The 14,635-nt window shown below is 40.4% G+C and overlaps 1 protein-coding gene across 1 annotated transcript; it reads right to left on the bottom strand.

The window, feature by feature from the left end:
* Positions 1–2,416: 2,416 nt before the first annotated feature.
* On the bottom strand, positions 2,417–4,073 carry LOC119012581 (C-C motif chemokine 4-like). Its single transcript, XM_037086549.1, has 3 exons — positions 3,882–4,073; positions 3,626–3,737; positions 2,417–3,528 (listed from the first exon to the last, which is right to left on the bottom strand). The coding sequence occupies exons 1-3, from the start codon at positions 3,973–3,975 to the stop codon at positions 3,396–3,398; spliced, it is 339 nt and encodes a 112-aa protein (XP_036942444.1). The 5' UTR covers positions 3,976–4,073; the 3' UTR covers positions 2,417–3,395.
* Between the last annotated feature and the right edge of the window lie 10,562 nt (positions 4,074–14,635).

The raw sequence follows: 14,635 nt of genomic DNA, 5'->3' as shown, positions 1-14,635 counted from the left end.
TGTACAGCTTCAGAGATCATCAGATTATTTTGTGCATCACTTCATGTTTAAAAAACAAATACCTCGGTAGACAAACACACTTGCTGACACATCCACGCGGCGTGAACTGTTGAATTGAATGTGAAGGCCGAGGAGGTCGAAGCGCATCTGATATAGCAAGTAAACACCAGCGCAAACAGCACAACATCACCGCTGCAGCTTGTGAAAATCATCACAAATCATAAAGACAGGATTCATTTACATGGACACAGATTTTTTAACATGCAGGACTGTCACACCAGAATCCAGATTTTAGCCCAGCAACTCCCCTCCGGTTAGTAAGAAATGAAGAAGCCTTTTTGGATGAGAGACGAATTGCTTCAAGAAACTGAAACAAGTCCGGCTGCCTACGATACAGCTCCTTAATTTATATGAGTGTATGATAAATGAGCAAGAAAGCTTCATCAACACGTTAGGAAAACATAGTTTCAGTTCATGAAAGGGCCACGAAATGCAAACTTTAAGATTCACTTTGGTAAGTGTAAGTGAAAAGATCACAGTCTCACTTATATGTTAATACAAAGCAGTTAATCGAACACTTTTTAAATCCACAGTATTCGTATACAATGCAAATAGTTTTTCTATCTTAAACCTGTACTGAGTGTCATGAAAAATGCCCATATACACCGAACCTGTATCTAAGAATCCATCCATTTGATATTAAAGGTGAAATATGTAACTTTTTTAGGAACAACTTAGATTATTAGTCCAACAAACGTAAAGCTTTGTATCTAAAACACACTAGCTCTTGCAAACTGCCCTATTTCCTTGTACCAAGGGCTCCATCGTTGTTTGTTAAATATGCAACTTTTAGGACTAAAACACAATTTTGAAGTTACATAAGTACATAAGTATTGCAATTTTAGGCTAGTATTATACTTTTAATTGTACTTCACGTAGTTTTTGGTTATTTTGCAGGTTGGGATGTATCAAAATGTTCGACTGACATGTTCCAGTTTAAACTGAGTTGTTGGTAATTCCACTAAGGAGCGATTCCCCTTCTTAACCTCTCAGATGGTTTCATTCAAATTATTATTCGAGGCCAAAACAAAGTCGCAGCTCCACATTAACAACAATGAAATCCTGCTAATGCTAATAACCTGTTACTGCACTGTCATATATAACTCTTGAGCCATGTTTCTCCTGTATTTCATCGATGATACCTTTTACTTCAGACAGATTTCAACACTTCTTCCACCACTGCTGACTGTGAATCCTCAGGCTGCTTGCTTGTGTCCTCATTCCGCCACAGGTAGGTCACGCCGACAGACGTCCTCGCATGCAAATTCAACCGGACATCTCAAAGAGTCCCTCCAGTGAACATTTTCGTCAAATCCGGAGCGCTGACTCGAGATGATAATGATAAACGGCGGCTTTTAATCAGCTTTTGAGAAACATGATTGTTGATGATATCACAATTGCAAACAAGTAGCACTCGAGCTGCCCCGTCTAATGCCTGATTTATTTCCTCATTAATATGCAAATTTATGCAGTGAGGTCCTCCAGAATCTAATCAGACCATCTTCTCTGATAGGTCACCTGTGGTGAGAGTGTGAAGCCTCTGTCGTGAGCTCTCGTTGAGTAAGTGGGTTGTCAACGCTGTGTGCACACACGCACATGAAGCGTGGAGGCTCGCAGCACATGCGGTTAAAAATCTGGGTCTGAAACTATTTAAAGAAAAGCTGGGTGATGATGTCACCGCATTGACGTCATTTGAAGAGTCGTTCTGGGCCAGGAGGAGGTTTTTTTTTGGGTCAGTTTGTCAAACAAATAAGAGCACGAGGAGTTAAAGGTGCACTATGTAGTTCTGAAATATAAATTCAAACGCCAAATAGTTCAAAAGATGTTGTTCTGTTCTCATGTTGCTGTTTGAAGCTCCAAATTTGGCTGTTGAAATTGTTTTGTTTGAATGAATCTCTTCCGATTAAACTACGTGGTGCACCTTTAAACTTTTATGTTCCTCTTATTCACCTCAGTTGTTTCATTTTAGCGCTGAGGCCAGACTGTATTCATCAGAGAGGGTTTTTTAGCTGTCACATTTAGAATATCTCCATGATTCACTGCGCTGTGGTTTGGTTGAGCTGAGACACTTCAAACACGATCTCAGTGAGCTGCTGTTCTCCGGGGCGCAATTACAAAAGTGAGATTAAACAATTCCTCATTTTGCTGCAGTCAAAACAAAGCAATAACAAAAGAAGCGTTAGACACCGCCAAGAAACATTTTGGAATTGAGAGAATGCGTCACAGGGAGAAGAGCGCCATCTGCTGGTCACAGAACAACATCACACACGACACTGGAAGTCAAGGGCAGCTGAAGTAGAATTCATCAGGCGTTATACAGAAATACAAATAAAGTGATTTTATTTCTAAAACTAATTTGAACCAAAACTTATCCAGAGCAAAGAATCACAACCTCTGGAGCCTCTAGGGGTCGCCAAAGGTCGATGGGGGGGTTGACCACTGGCCAGGTGTCAGGGGGAGGAAAACACTGTGATCTTTAGGAAAGAAGCCTTTTAACTTTACATAATTCTTTTTAAAAAATACACACACACACAATACAGACAGTGAATTGCATAATGAAAGTTCATAAAACATCAGGAAAACTCAGCATTAATGCAACATTCACTGGAAATAATCTGCTCAAAATTCATCCAAGTCGCTCATTTTAACTTCCCTCTTGGCTATGCTGCATTGTGGGTAATGTAGGCGAGGAAGTCCAGCACGGGACTTTCCTATGAATCATTATGGACAGTTTGAATAAGCAAACCATCAAAATCAGTGCAGCAGAACCGCCGATATCACTTTTTTTTTTTTTTATTCCATCCATTCGTCTTCCTTTTTAAAACCTGGAGCCTACATTACCCACAATGCAACTCAGCCACTGAGTGACATCACTGGTGGCAATTTATCGGATTACACGCAGTTTCCTCCGGAGCCACGAAAGACTTCATGTTACTTTTTCACTAACACGTTAGGACTCCTCAAGGCCGGAAAACACAATTTAATTTGTAGAATTGGTGAATGTTCACTTGTTTTGTTCTGTTTTTGTCATTATTTTTTTCTTTATCGAAGTTTGGCTTACACATGACAGATCAGAGCAAAGAGAAAATACATTTCATCATGATTTTTTTTTAATAACATATCAGAAAACATTTTGCACACATGCCAAACTCTAAAATATCTTTTATCCGATCCTTCAGTACATCACTTGAGAACAGACAAAAGAAGACATTCTAGGAGTTATTATTATTGTTTAAACTTTCAAAATTATTCTGTATAAAAACTGCAAAAGCTGAGAAGATAAATTGCAGGTTGAACGTTCAGAGCCTCGGTGAGTTTCACATGCGGTGAGTCAGTCACTCGGTTTCTGCGGACGCAGAGCTGTTCCCTTTCTTAATATGGGTCCATTCTTTGGCCTCGATGATGTTCTTGACCCAAGGCACCGACGGGTCGGCACAGACTGCGGCAGTAGCTCTCCTCATTGTGAAACTACAGACAGAGACAAAGATTGTTGATGCTGTATTCAGTAGTCAGAAGACAGATCGCTCGGTCTTTGAGATTAATTTCAAAAAACAAGTTTACTCACAGCACGGCCTTCTTTGCACAACGGTCATCTGTGTAGTGGTAGCTCACCACGTTGTTCGTACGCAGCCTGCGGGGGAAAAACTCAAAACAGCATTCAGTTGGAGCCGAACTGCCTGGGAAACCGAGAAAAGAAACAGACATATTATAGAGAAAATTCAACACAAAACCATAAAGTATATTCAAAAAAATTGTAACAAAAAAAATAAAGCCAAGATTTGCCTCTGAAGAGAAAAATAAGTGGGACACAGCCAACTTACTGTCTGATGCCAGAACAGCGAGAGACGAGACGAGCACGACACAGGCCACCAGAACGATGGGCTTCTTCATCATCATCAACATCATCTTCATCATGCTTGAGGCTGTTGGCTGTCTGTCTCGTCCTCTTTAACGGTGTCGGTCTTCCTTCTGCCCGCTTCACTCACAGTCCCTCTCTTTTATTATGCAAGTCGCAGTGTGTGTGTGTGTGTGTGTGTGTGTGTGTGTGTGTGTGTGTGTACAGGTGGTAAAAAAAAAAAAAGTTTCCATGACAAAATAAAGAAAGAAATAACCTGAAACTACCCAGCATGCATGCAAACACTGCGGTCATGTGGTCAACGCTTTCTCAGTACGAAGAGGTGTAGAAGAAGAGTCGGGGGTGGGGGACGCGGTGAGTCGAATAGAAAACACTGTCTGTACCTCACACACCTAATGTGTGTGTGTGTGTGTGTGTGTGTGTGTGTGTGTCTGCAGATGCACTGTGGTTTTAAGCTTTCTCCATGCTGTTAGTTCATGTGGTTTTAAAAGGATATTGTTTAAAATGATAAAACGCGATAAATTAAATGCTTTTATGAACATGTTGTCGTAAATAATGTCTATTTTAAGCAGCTGTTACAAAGCCCGTTTAAAATCTGTCTTTCCTCTAGTATCCTGACAAAACTAAACTTTTATTAAAGTTTTATTTTCAAACCTCCTTCGACTAGACTGACAATCAAAGGCCTTACGACGGAGATTTTGTGACCATGGCAGTTTATTCTATATTTTCACCACAGAGCTTTCTGTGCTGTATGTTAAATGGCGGAGTGGAAACGAAGCAGCAGCATCAGAGCTGGATAACAGATCTGTGTGAACCTCAGAGGCGCTTTAAGAACATCTACGGGCGTTTTTTAACTATAATGATGCAATTTTTTTTTTAACAATCGCTCCGTCACATTTCTCTAGAGGTGGTGAGGGAAATTCTCAAATGTCCCTTATAATTCTGATATGTTGTTCTTACATAAGAAACTCATATATAGATACAACATAATTATTTATGTGAAAATGAAATCTTATGTCTGTTGGCTTCAGTGACGAGCTCTGTCTTATGACAGTTATGTGGTCGCAGAGTGTGAAGTGATGTATTAATGTATTGAATATGGTGTAATGTGCCATGAAAACATAAGGAACTTCGGTAAAGGAGTTATTCCTTAAGAGGGTTGGTGAAGCCTCCTACATGTACAAGTGTTCTGTCCTTAGGCTGACGTATGACACACAACAATGGTTGAAGTGTATAAGAAGTCTTACGTGTATCATGAGGCGGATGTTGAGATGACTGGAATGATGCTTTATTGTTTTGGGTTATCATGAAGAATGAGGAGCGACGGCTTCTCTTCAGTCGTCATCTACCTGCTGCTGGTGTGTGGCTCCTGCCTGGAAGCAATAAAAGAACCTCTAGAAAAGAATTATTGTGTCGAACTTGGTGTTTGTCTTGTCGGCACTAGACAAGCGACTGATTTTGCAGTTATTACCTGCAGTGACGGCGTTGTGTGTGTGTGTGTGAATGTGTGTGTGTGTGTGTCGTCATGGCAAATTGTGGTCGCGAAAACTGTCACAGAAGCAGTTTTGAGTTCTTTGCAATGTGTTTATCATGTCTGTCGAGCCGGTGGACAGATTTTTTGTCGTCAGTGTGATTTGTGGACCGCAGGTGAGGTGAGGACGAATGAAGGTCAAATTCAGAAACTGCCGTGGTGCCAGCAAAGAGTTCACACTCAACATTCGTGTTGATGCAGTCATGAAATTTACTGGCGTGTGAGTTGAGATCAAAATTGGGTCAGTGTGTTTGTTCCTTGACAGTCGAGAGGGGACAGGAAAGGTGTGAGGAACACGCGACGCCCCCAACCCGACTCGAACAGAGGATGCTGCGGTTAATGGTCAACAGCACTTTCACCTGGAAACCACAAGGCCATACGACATGACACACATAACAAACCATGTAGGTCAATATCAAGTGGAAAAAAAAAAAACACTTGTGAAAAGGGTTCATTTGTGAACATTTGACTTTCTGAATATCAGATCATCCTGACACGATCACTTCATTATAGACAAGTATCACTAATATTTAGATTTTCACCTAAATGTGTAGTAATTACACATCTGCCTCATTTCAAACAGCCTGATCGATCTGCGTCTCACCTGCTAGTATTCACAGTCCACGATTTGTATTTTAAACTTGTCTTGCACTGTACAAAGTCACTTCTGCTGAGAAGCAAAGCCTGAGTGTGCGTTCTTCTGGTTACAACTCATAAAATACATGTAGCTCGACAGTAGACATACGGATTATTAATACAGACGCACACTCAGAGCACAAAACCTCAGAGGCTGACGGCTGCAGAAATCTACCTTCTGCTAACTCAAACTGAAACCTGTGGTTTGTAGCGATGCAGGAGAACAGAGCAACGACGATTGCACTCAAACGTGTGAAAACCAACAGGGTAAAAATTCGGATGTGTTTATTAAAACAACCTGAGATTATCTTAGATAATGAATTCAATATTCTGAAACACCAATTCTACAAATCAATGTACAATACCGTTGACTGATCACGGGTGGTAGAAATGTGGGTGAGAAGTTGTATAAAGGCTTCCTGTGGAAGAATCAGTGGTCAGATTCGATCATTATATGTGGTTTGGAAAGAGTGACATGATAAAAAATCCACTTTAAACCCCGAGGTGGTGCAGTGGTGAGGGTGGTGGGAAGAAGAGGGCGTTACTTGCCAGCATCACAGATCTAATTAGCTCATGTCAGCATTTCTCCTGACCTTTTTGATACTTTTCTGCTCGCGGTGACCTCAGCAAACTACCAGCAAAAGTCAAGATGTGGTGTCGGAACTGACAACCCCGACACGTCGATGCAGTTGAGCCAGCAGGTAACGTTGTGAGTCTGAGGTGAAATAATAACTTGTATCGCACACTAAACACTCAGCTCAGGTCCGTCATGAGTCCTTCACGGGAGAAAGTTTCAAAGTTTTTCAGGGAAACGTATGTCTGCATGAAAATATGTCAAAACAAACAAAAAAAAACCATTCACTCCTTTAATATATATTTTGTTGAGTTGTGTTCTCACATTAGCCCAAATGTTTCCAACATTCTTCAAAATGTATTGTTAGATATTGCGTTTCACTCTGCCTCCTCTCATTACAACTTCGGGGGAAGTAGGAGGAAGTCACCGAACGAGACGGAACGTAACCTGAGTTCAACTTTAAAACATTTCCTTGCACTTGAACATCTCTGCCTGAGTCGTGCAGGCAGATTTTCCTCAGCGTTTGTGTTCACTAAACAATGAAAACAACAATCCTGATGATCCGACTCTTCTCGAGGCAGAAATAAAACCTACAGCTCTGTTTGTCTTTGGGCTGACAACAGGTTGATAATCTGTGAGCCTCTGGATTAAATATTAAAGATGACATAAGGATCACAAACACTTTCTTTGTCACTCATTGCCTAATTAGGCCTTCATTTCAAGACTGTGTGGGTGAGCAGGTTGGATTAACTCTTCCGACTCGTCTACTTATTTCATTCTATCGCAGCCTTTCTAGGTTTTAAACAACAACTGATGTGAATCTTTCAATTTTCGGGAAGTAGGCTGAAGTGAGATATAGAAATAAATATAAATATAGAGGTTGGGGAGGAAGACATATTCTAATATTGGTTTTTAAGAGGTTAGTCCAGACACTGAAGCAGAGCTGCGATCATCAGTAACTACCTCTCCTCAACAAAGACAATCAACTTGGATCATCAAGAGAGGTTTAAACGTCGAAGACAATCAAATGTGCTCCGTCTTAATATCACTACAGAGAAATCATATCTTTAGAAGAACAAAGCGTTATTTAATCGACGTGATGTTTACCTCAAAAACAGAAGAATAATCTGGTCCAGATTTCTGAGCGTGAAGCAGGAACTCTGTGATCACTAGGTGGCGGCAGAGTTAAATTAAGACTGAGAATGAATTTAGTCGCTGCTGTTTCTCCTTTTCAATTTATTCTAACAGTTTACAGATGATCTTAAGCATTTTTTTGTTTGGTTAAGTTTAATGCCAGAGAAGCCAACAGATGACGGATTACGATGAGGAAATTGTGTCTTAGATAAATGCTCGGGGGACATTCAAAGCTCTCATATTTTCACCTTGTGGTTGTTTCTCGAATATGAAGTCCACAGAAATCCTTCTGGAAGTCTGAAATAAGATGGGAGCTATTTTATACATATATATATCAGGAATTAATAGGATTGGATTGCTGTGCTCTTAGGACTAAATTGTTCATATTCAAGTTTTTCTGAGAATACATCCTGCTTGTCTGTCTGTCTCAAAGAGGAACATGTTTAGCAAACAATAACCACCATCTCCTCTCTGCACATCCTCTCCTCATCCTGGCCCTTGACCAGTTCAGATAACAGACGCTCATTCATCAAGTGGTACACTGTTCTCCCCCCCGTTTTCTATCAGCGTGCTGCCTCCCCAGGACGACTACACTGCCTTCAGAAAAATGCTCAGCCTTCATATAAACCGACATAAAGGCAAAATAAGACAATTCAAGCACAATACGTCCATTTGTCTCTGTAAAAGTGAGTTTAAATCACAAGTGGAGCAGGAATTGTTGGTGGGAAGAGATCCAGAGGGCCTGACTGGATCTGAGAAGTGAGGCTGGACAGGAGAAGTGCTCTGTGGAGAGTAAAACCTTTGAATACATGTGATGAACTACAAGGATTGCATTTAATCTGAGACAGTCAATACGTGTTATTGCATTGTTCAACATGAAAAGGATAAATTGGCTGGAAATGTCACATCTCATACAGTAAGTTAGAGAAATTGGAGAAGAAGTTATAGGAAGTGACATAATAATGTATTTGAATTTGATTACTTTTCACATAAATCAAATTTAAGTGAGATTGTTGGAGTTGGATACTAAGATAACTCACTATTACAGGTGGTTGACAGTGAAAGGACTGCTGTAGAATCCTGAGATTTTTCAAAATAAAACTGCAATATGTAAAATCTCCGTAAGATTTTTAGTCTAAAAAGAAAAGAAAACAGTATTGATGTTACATTAAAGACATCTGTGTGTTTCGTTACAGTGATATCTACTGAGGTTAGCATGCTAACCAGCTAGCCCTGTCCTGTCCTGCCTCCAGTAGCCTTAAACTGCACATGTATGCTAGTGGCGAGTTCTCTTCGCTTTTTCAGCTTAATTAATAAAACAAACTCACAACATGTCAAGAAAGGAAATATTCTTGCAACCGAAAAAATAAAAACCGAACAGCTAGCTAACGACAAATAGTAGCTACATCCGTAGATAGCTTCAGGAAAGATTGTAGTGAGCAGCGCCAGTTAGCGGCTGTTCTGTAAAATCTTCCTGGTCGTGCCATAACAGCAACCATGAGGGCGGTTGTGTAAATACCGTTTTTAGATTGATTTGAATACAATGTGAATGTGAATGATAGTGACGACCTGTTATTACGTCCACGTCTGGAAAAAAATAAAAATTACGTTCTGCTGTCTACAGCTGAGTCAGACTGGAGCCTGTTCTCCCTAAAAAAACATGATAACATATCAGAGAATTCCTCATTCAGACAATACTTACGTAAGAATGATGAAAACTCTGTTCCTGCAGGTCGTGCACACTCCCGCTTCCACTCAGGCGCACATGAATAATATACTGAAAATAAATGGACATCAGCATTTTAATAGGCCTCTTGGGTTGGCATCGCAGTAAAGAATGACTGAATATGTCAGGAAGAACGATTGGCTCGTTAGAATGCAGAATATCTGAGGTGTGGCTTGTTTTTACCAAAAATAAAGGATGAAAAAAGACCTTTTATCTGAAGTTCTCGTACAGCAACATCCTGAAGGTCCTCAGGTGGAAACTATAATACGTTAGAGGAAATGTTAGATCATGATAGTGTGATATGTTGTCTTATCGTATTGTGTAAGAGGGGTGTTGTTGTCTTTCCCAGAGGCAGGCAGGAGTCTTCAGAACAACTAAAACAAGTGATCGAGACAATAAAATGATGAAAGTCTAACTTATTTTGAGACGCCGCACATCACTTTGGGAAGAAATCCTTAATTTAGCACAACAGTACCTTTATTTGTCCACCCCGAGAGTCTGAAATGGCATCGCAACAGCGTAAACGGGTCGGTTAAATTCATTCTCGGGTCAAAAGTTGGTGTTTTTCCTGAAATGTTTCCTGGTTTATGAACAATGATGCTTGTTATTTTGAAGGTCGAAGGTCAGGCCACGAGAGATTCTCTGAGAAAGGAACAGCTTGAGATGGACGTGCTTAGGAGCATTCAAATAAATGAACGAAAGCAACATGAATGCAGTGGGTGTGTGTGTGTGTGTGTGTGTGTGTTTTCACAGGATGCTGACCTCGACCATGGCCTCTGTTTTAGCCAGGAAGGGGTTCAAGGAATGACCACCAGGACTTAGGGTTACTTTTAACACACAAACACACACACACACACACACACACACACACACACACACACACACATACACAGACCTTTTACACACTTGAGTAACAGGATATAAACATGGCAGAAATAGCTGACCTGACACCAGCTCAAACATAATCATCTGTTCTGGGATCTGATCTCGAACAACCTTTTTTTTTCATGCAGAATGGAAACAGAAAGTCCGACTACAACTAACCTGAATAAAATCAGATTATTGAAACACACTGTGGGTAATGAAGAGCGCCAGCAAGTTCACCTGTGTCTGATTTTTTTGTTGCGTTTGTTCTTCGTTTGTTATCACGTCCTGCTCTCACATGCATGCTGCCATGGAGACATCGGGCAATTAACAGCAGGGTGTCACCCCGCGGCCGTCTTGTGACTGCTCCACCCTCCAGCACCCACGCATCAGGGCAGCGGTGAGTCACAGAGAGTCACAAGTGGATGTGTCAGTGCGACCGGCTACCCCAGGGCAGAGGGATCTCCGTGGTCGGTCAAACAAAATCAGCAGTAGTGGACGGTGGGAAGCTGGTGAGGGCTCCTACTGCCACTCCACTGCCTGCACAGTTGGGGTTAATCTGAGGAGTAAGTGTGTCCTCCTGGTGAAGCTCAACACTGGCAGGTGAAACAAAACAGATGGCGACTATAACTGTCACAGAAGAAGCGTCCATCTGTCTGCAGGCCTTCTCAGGTCTGACTGCAGTGTGTCAGAAGAGAACTGTTGGTTTTAAATAAAGGAGAAGCCACGTTTAACTGAAATTAACGATCACAAAGTTCTCCCCTTTGTTCTTTTTGACAACACCTACGGTGTTTCATCATCTGTAGTCATCGATCCTTTCATTGTCTGTCAAGCCGTAGCAATCTTTTACTTGCAACGCTAGCAGAGACCACAGAAAACAGTGCATTGCTTCACACACAAATGAGTTGATGAGTGTGTTGCGGTAGCTTCGCCTACACGTTGCGTCTCTGGCAGACCGACCGCTGCCGGGTGATGGAACATGCGTCACTAACTGTGTGCTGCTTGGGATTTCTTTTCCGAGGAATGTTGCCACAGACATCCGCTTCTTAATGGTGACTTACCATCAGCATTCCGAATGAAAATCTTCGGGATTATGACTTTAAAGTTTGGTTTTAAGAGAGAAGAAGAACATCTGTCTGACTCTAACATATGTGCAGGCTTTCACTGTCAAGGAGTTCAGAGGGCAAGAATTTGTGGTGGCCCTGAAGGTCAAAACACAATACATCACAACACAACTCTCATAAAATTAAGACAATTTTACAAAACACAACAACATTTCACGAAGCAAGACAACACGTCATATTACGGAACAGGTGAAACAGTATGTTTTGTGACTGGACAGAAGTCTCTCAGTTTTGACCCTCAGGGCCACCATACGAATACGCTTCACAGACACAAAGTTAGATGTTGTATGAATAGAAACAGATCAATTAAACATAGATTATAACCCAAGAAATATTAAAGTCACTCATTATCCACAATTTTTATGTGCTCATCACTTTGTTGAGGATCATTGCAGCGGTCAAACATTCTGCCTTTATATTATATTACGTTGCAATTAATGATAAATAGACATTAATACGTTACACGTGTACAGTGGTTATCGCAATTTCTAAAGCTTCTAAAACACAATATTCCAATGGTTGAAGGAAAAGAAAAATAATAATGTAACTACTGAGAGCTTAAAAACAATACAACCTTCTTATTATATAAGACAAAAATGCTCCATGACACTAATTTGTCATCAGTTTTTAATTAACATTAATTATCAGAACAGTAAAGAACAGCACATTCTCCTCCCTGACAACTGAGCCAACTCTCTTCCCTGTGAGACACAGTTGAAAGCTCAAAGAAAGCTAATAATCAGACTCTCAGTTGAGATTATTTTGTAGTTTTTGTATTCTTCTCTATCCTGAAGTTGGACGATGTCATAAGCTTGTGTTACAACAGCCTTGACAGTGACGTGTGTGTGTGTGTTTGTGTGTGTGTGTGTTAATTTGAGTGTGTGTTTGTGTGTGTGTGTGTGTGTGAGAGAGAGAGAGCATCATCCACGCCCAGTGTTCTCAGATAGCAGCTGCCTCGTGTGTCTTGTTGTTTATGTTTAATCCTGATGTATAGCTTCCCCTCTCCGCCAGACAAATACATACATCGATCACATGCACCCACTGCGCGCGCACACACACACACACACACACACACACACACACACACACACACACACACACACACACACACACACACACACACACACACACAGACGTCCATACATCACTGTTGACGGACGTCCCACATTTATTACCTCTGACACGCCAGTTCACAATAAACTTCTCTGCCTCCTGCATAGATAAGATGCCATCCAATACTCCAGACAAACACATTTCAGCTGTCTCCAACTCCAAATACTTCTTCCTCCCTCTGTTTCCCTCCTGTGTGTTTTCCTCTCTCTCTCTCTCTTTCTTTCTCCTCTCTCGCTCGCTCATCCCATCTTACTTTTCTACATTTTCCAGGAAAGACTAAAATACTACTCTTAAAATAGTTATAGTGTTTTTTACTTTTAGTTTATTTTTGTCCATTTTATGATCCAGGGACGGTTCCTGTACAATCCAAACAACCCAACAATAGTCGCCTCTTTGTTCTCTGATGGCTGTTAATTGCTCTCTAGAAGGAAAATCTAAAAAAAAGTGAAGGATTACGACATTAAAAGCTTCACTTTCAGCTTCATTTTTCAGTGTTTCCATCATCAAAAATATGCATACTTCTGAAAAATAAGATGAAAATAAAAATGGAATTGACTCTCGCATGACTGATCCACATACATCAACACAAACATTAACTTTAATATATATATATATATGTATGGAGGATGTGTGTGAGTGTGTGTGTGTGTGTGTGTGTGTGTGTGTGAGGGTCAAGGTGCGACAGACAGGAAATAGTGGACAAGAACAGAACTTCCTGTGTGAGAGGAGAGAGTGCGGCATCTTCTTCCCTGCATGGAGTGTGTGTGTGTGTGTGGCAGGAAGTCAAAGCATCCCCTCTGACTGTTACTCAAGGACCCCGAAAGGACACACACACACACACACACACACACACACACACACACACACACACACACACACACACACACACACACACACACACACACAGAAGTCCCTTGATAATACAGTCACGTTTAGGATGCCGTGCTAATATCTAATGCTATGTTTCCTGTCATTTTTGGCTCATGTCATGTAATAAATCTGCTCCTTATTTATCTACAGAATGGAGCACTTTAAAGGGGCATTGCGTAAACAAATTGATGCTGAATGACTCTCGCTGATTTACTGTAACAGAAAACCTCCCTAAACTTGATCCAAGATAAAGAAGGACCCCTTGAGAAATAGTATCCTCCCTCCATTTTTCTTTAGCTGGAGTTAAACATGTATTTTAATGCATTGACTCTCCTGGGTGAATTTATTCAACCCTTGTGTTGTTTCATGTAAATTCTATTGAGGAGTTTTTATGGTTTTTTTTGTGTTTACAGACAGAGGATTATGCTCCTCTGTGAACACAGACAGTTTATAGGCATCACACTGTTAAACAGTAATTGAATGTAACTAAGTATATTCATTAGTAGTTATAGTATAATTCTAAGGTATTCTACATAACTATTTCTATGTTCTTATTTTATATACTTACACTCAACATTTTAGATGTAATCATTGCATTTTTTTTTCTCCAATACATTTACTTGATAACTTTAGTAACTAGTTACTTTGCATTATACAAGCTGGATCAGAGTCAACGTTATACATTTATAAATGAATTTATTGGCAAAAAACACAGATTACAGTAATCAGAAGAAGGAAAATTGGAGCTGATTATCGGACAGGTCAATAAACACATGACCTAATGTTTCTCTGACATTGAAATCCAAATGTCTAGACTTTTTTTGCCTCCTACATTACTGCTGACATTAAGGTTGTCCAATGTGAATCTCATGACTTGCAGATTAGAAAAATCATTTCTGAGTTCACTCTAATTTCATTAAAATAGTTAATTATATAACGACATTTTCAAGTCTTCCGTCATTATTGAGTTAGTATTTTTGGTTTCTCAGACAAGACATCTCATGAGAGTGGAAAACACAAAGTCTCCAAATGTAACTCTACTATTTAACTGTTAAATGGTTTCTTATTCTCACGGCTGGATCCAGTAAAATCTATTACAGCCAAGTTTCAGTTTCTCCCAACACACATAAAGCACAAAGCAGGGCAA

The sequence above is a fragment of the Acanthopagrus latus genome, chromosome 22 (genome assembly GCF_904848185.1).
Source record: "Acanthopagrus latus isolate v.2019 chromosome 22, fAcaLat1.1, whole genome shotgun sequence".
In the NCBI taxonomy this organism is placed as follows: Eukaryota; Metazoa; Chordata; class Actinopteri; order Spariformes; family Sparidae; genus Acanthopagrus; species Acanthopagrus latus.
The sequence above is the reverse complement of the archived record's forward strand: the minus strand, read 5'-3'. Positions and strand labels throughout refer to the sequence as shown.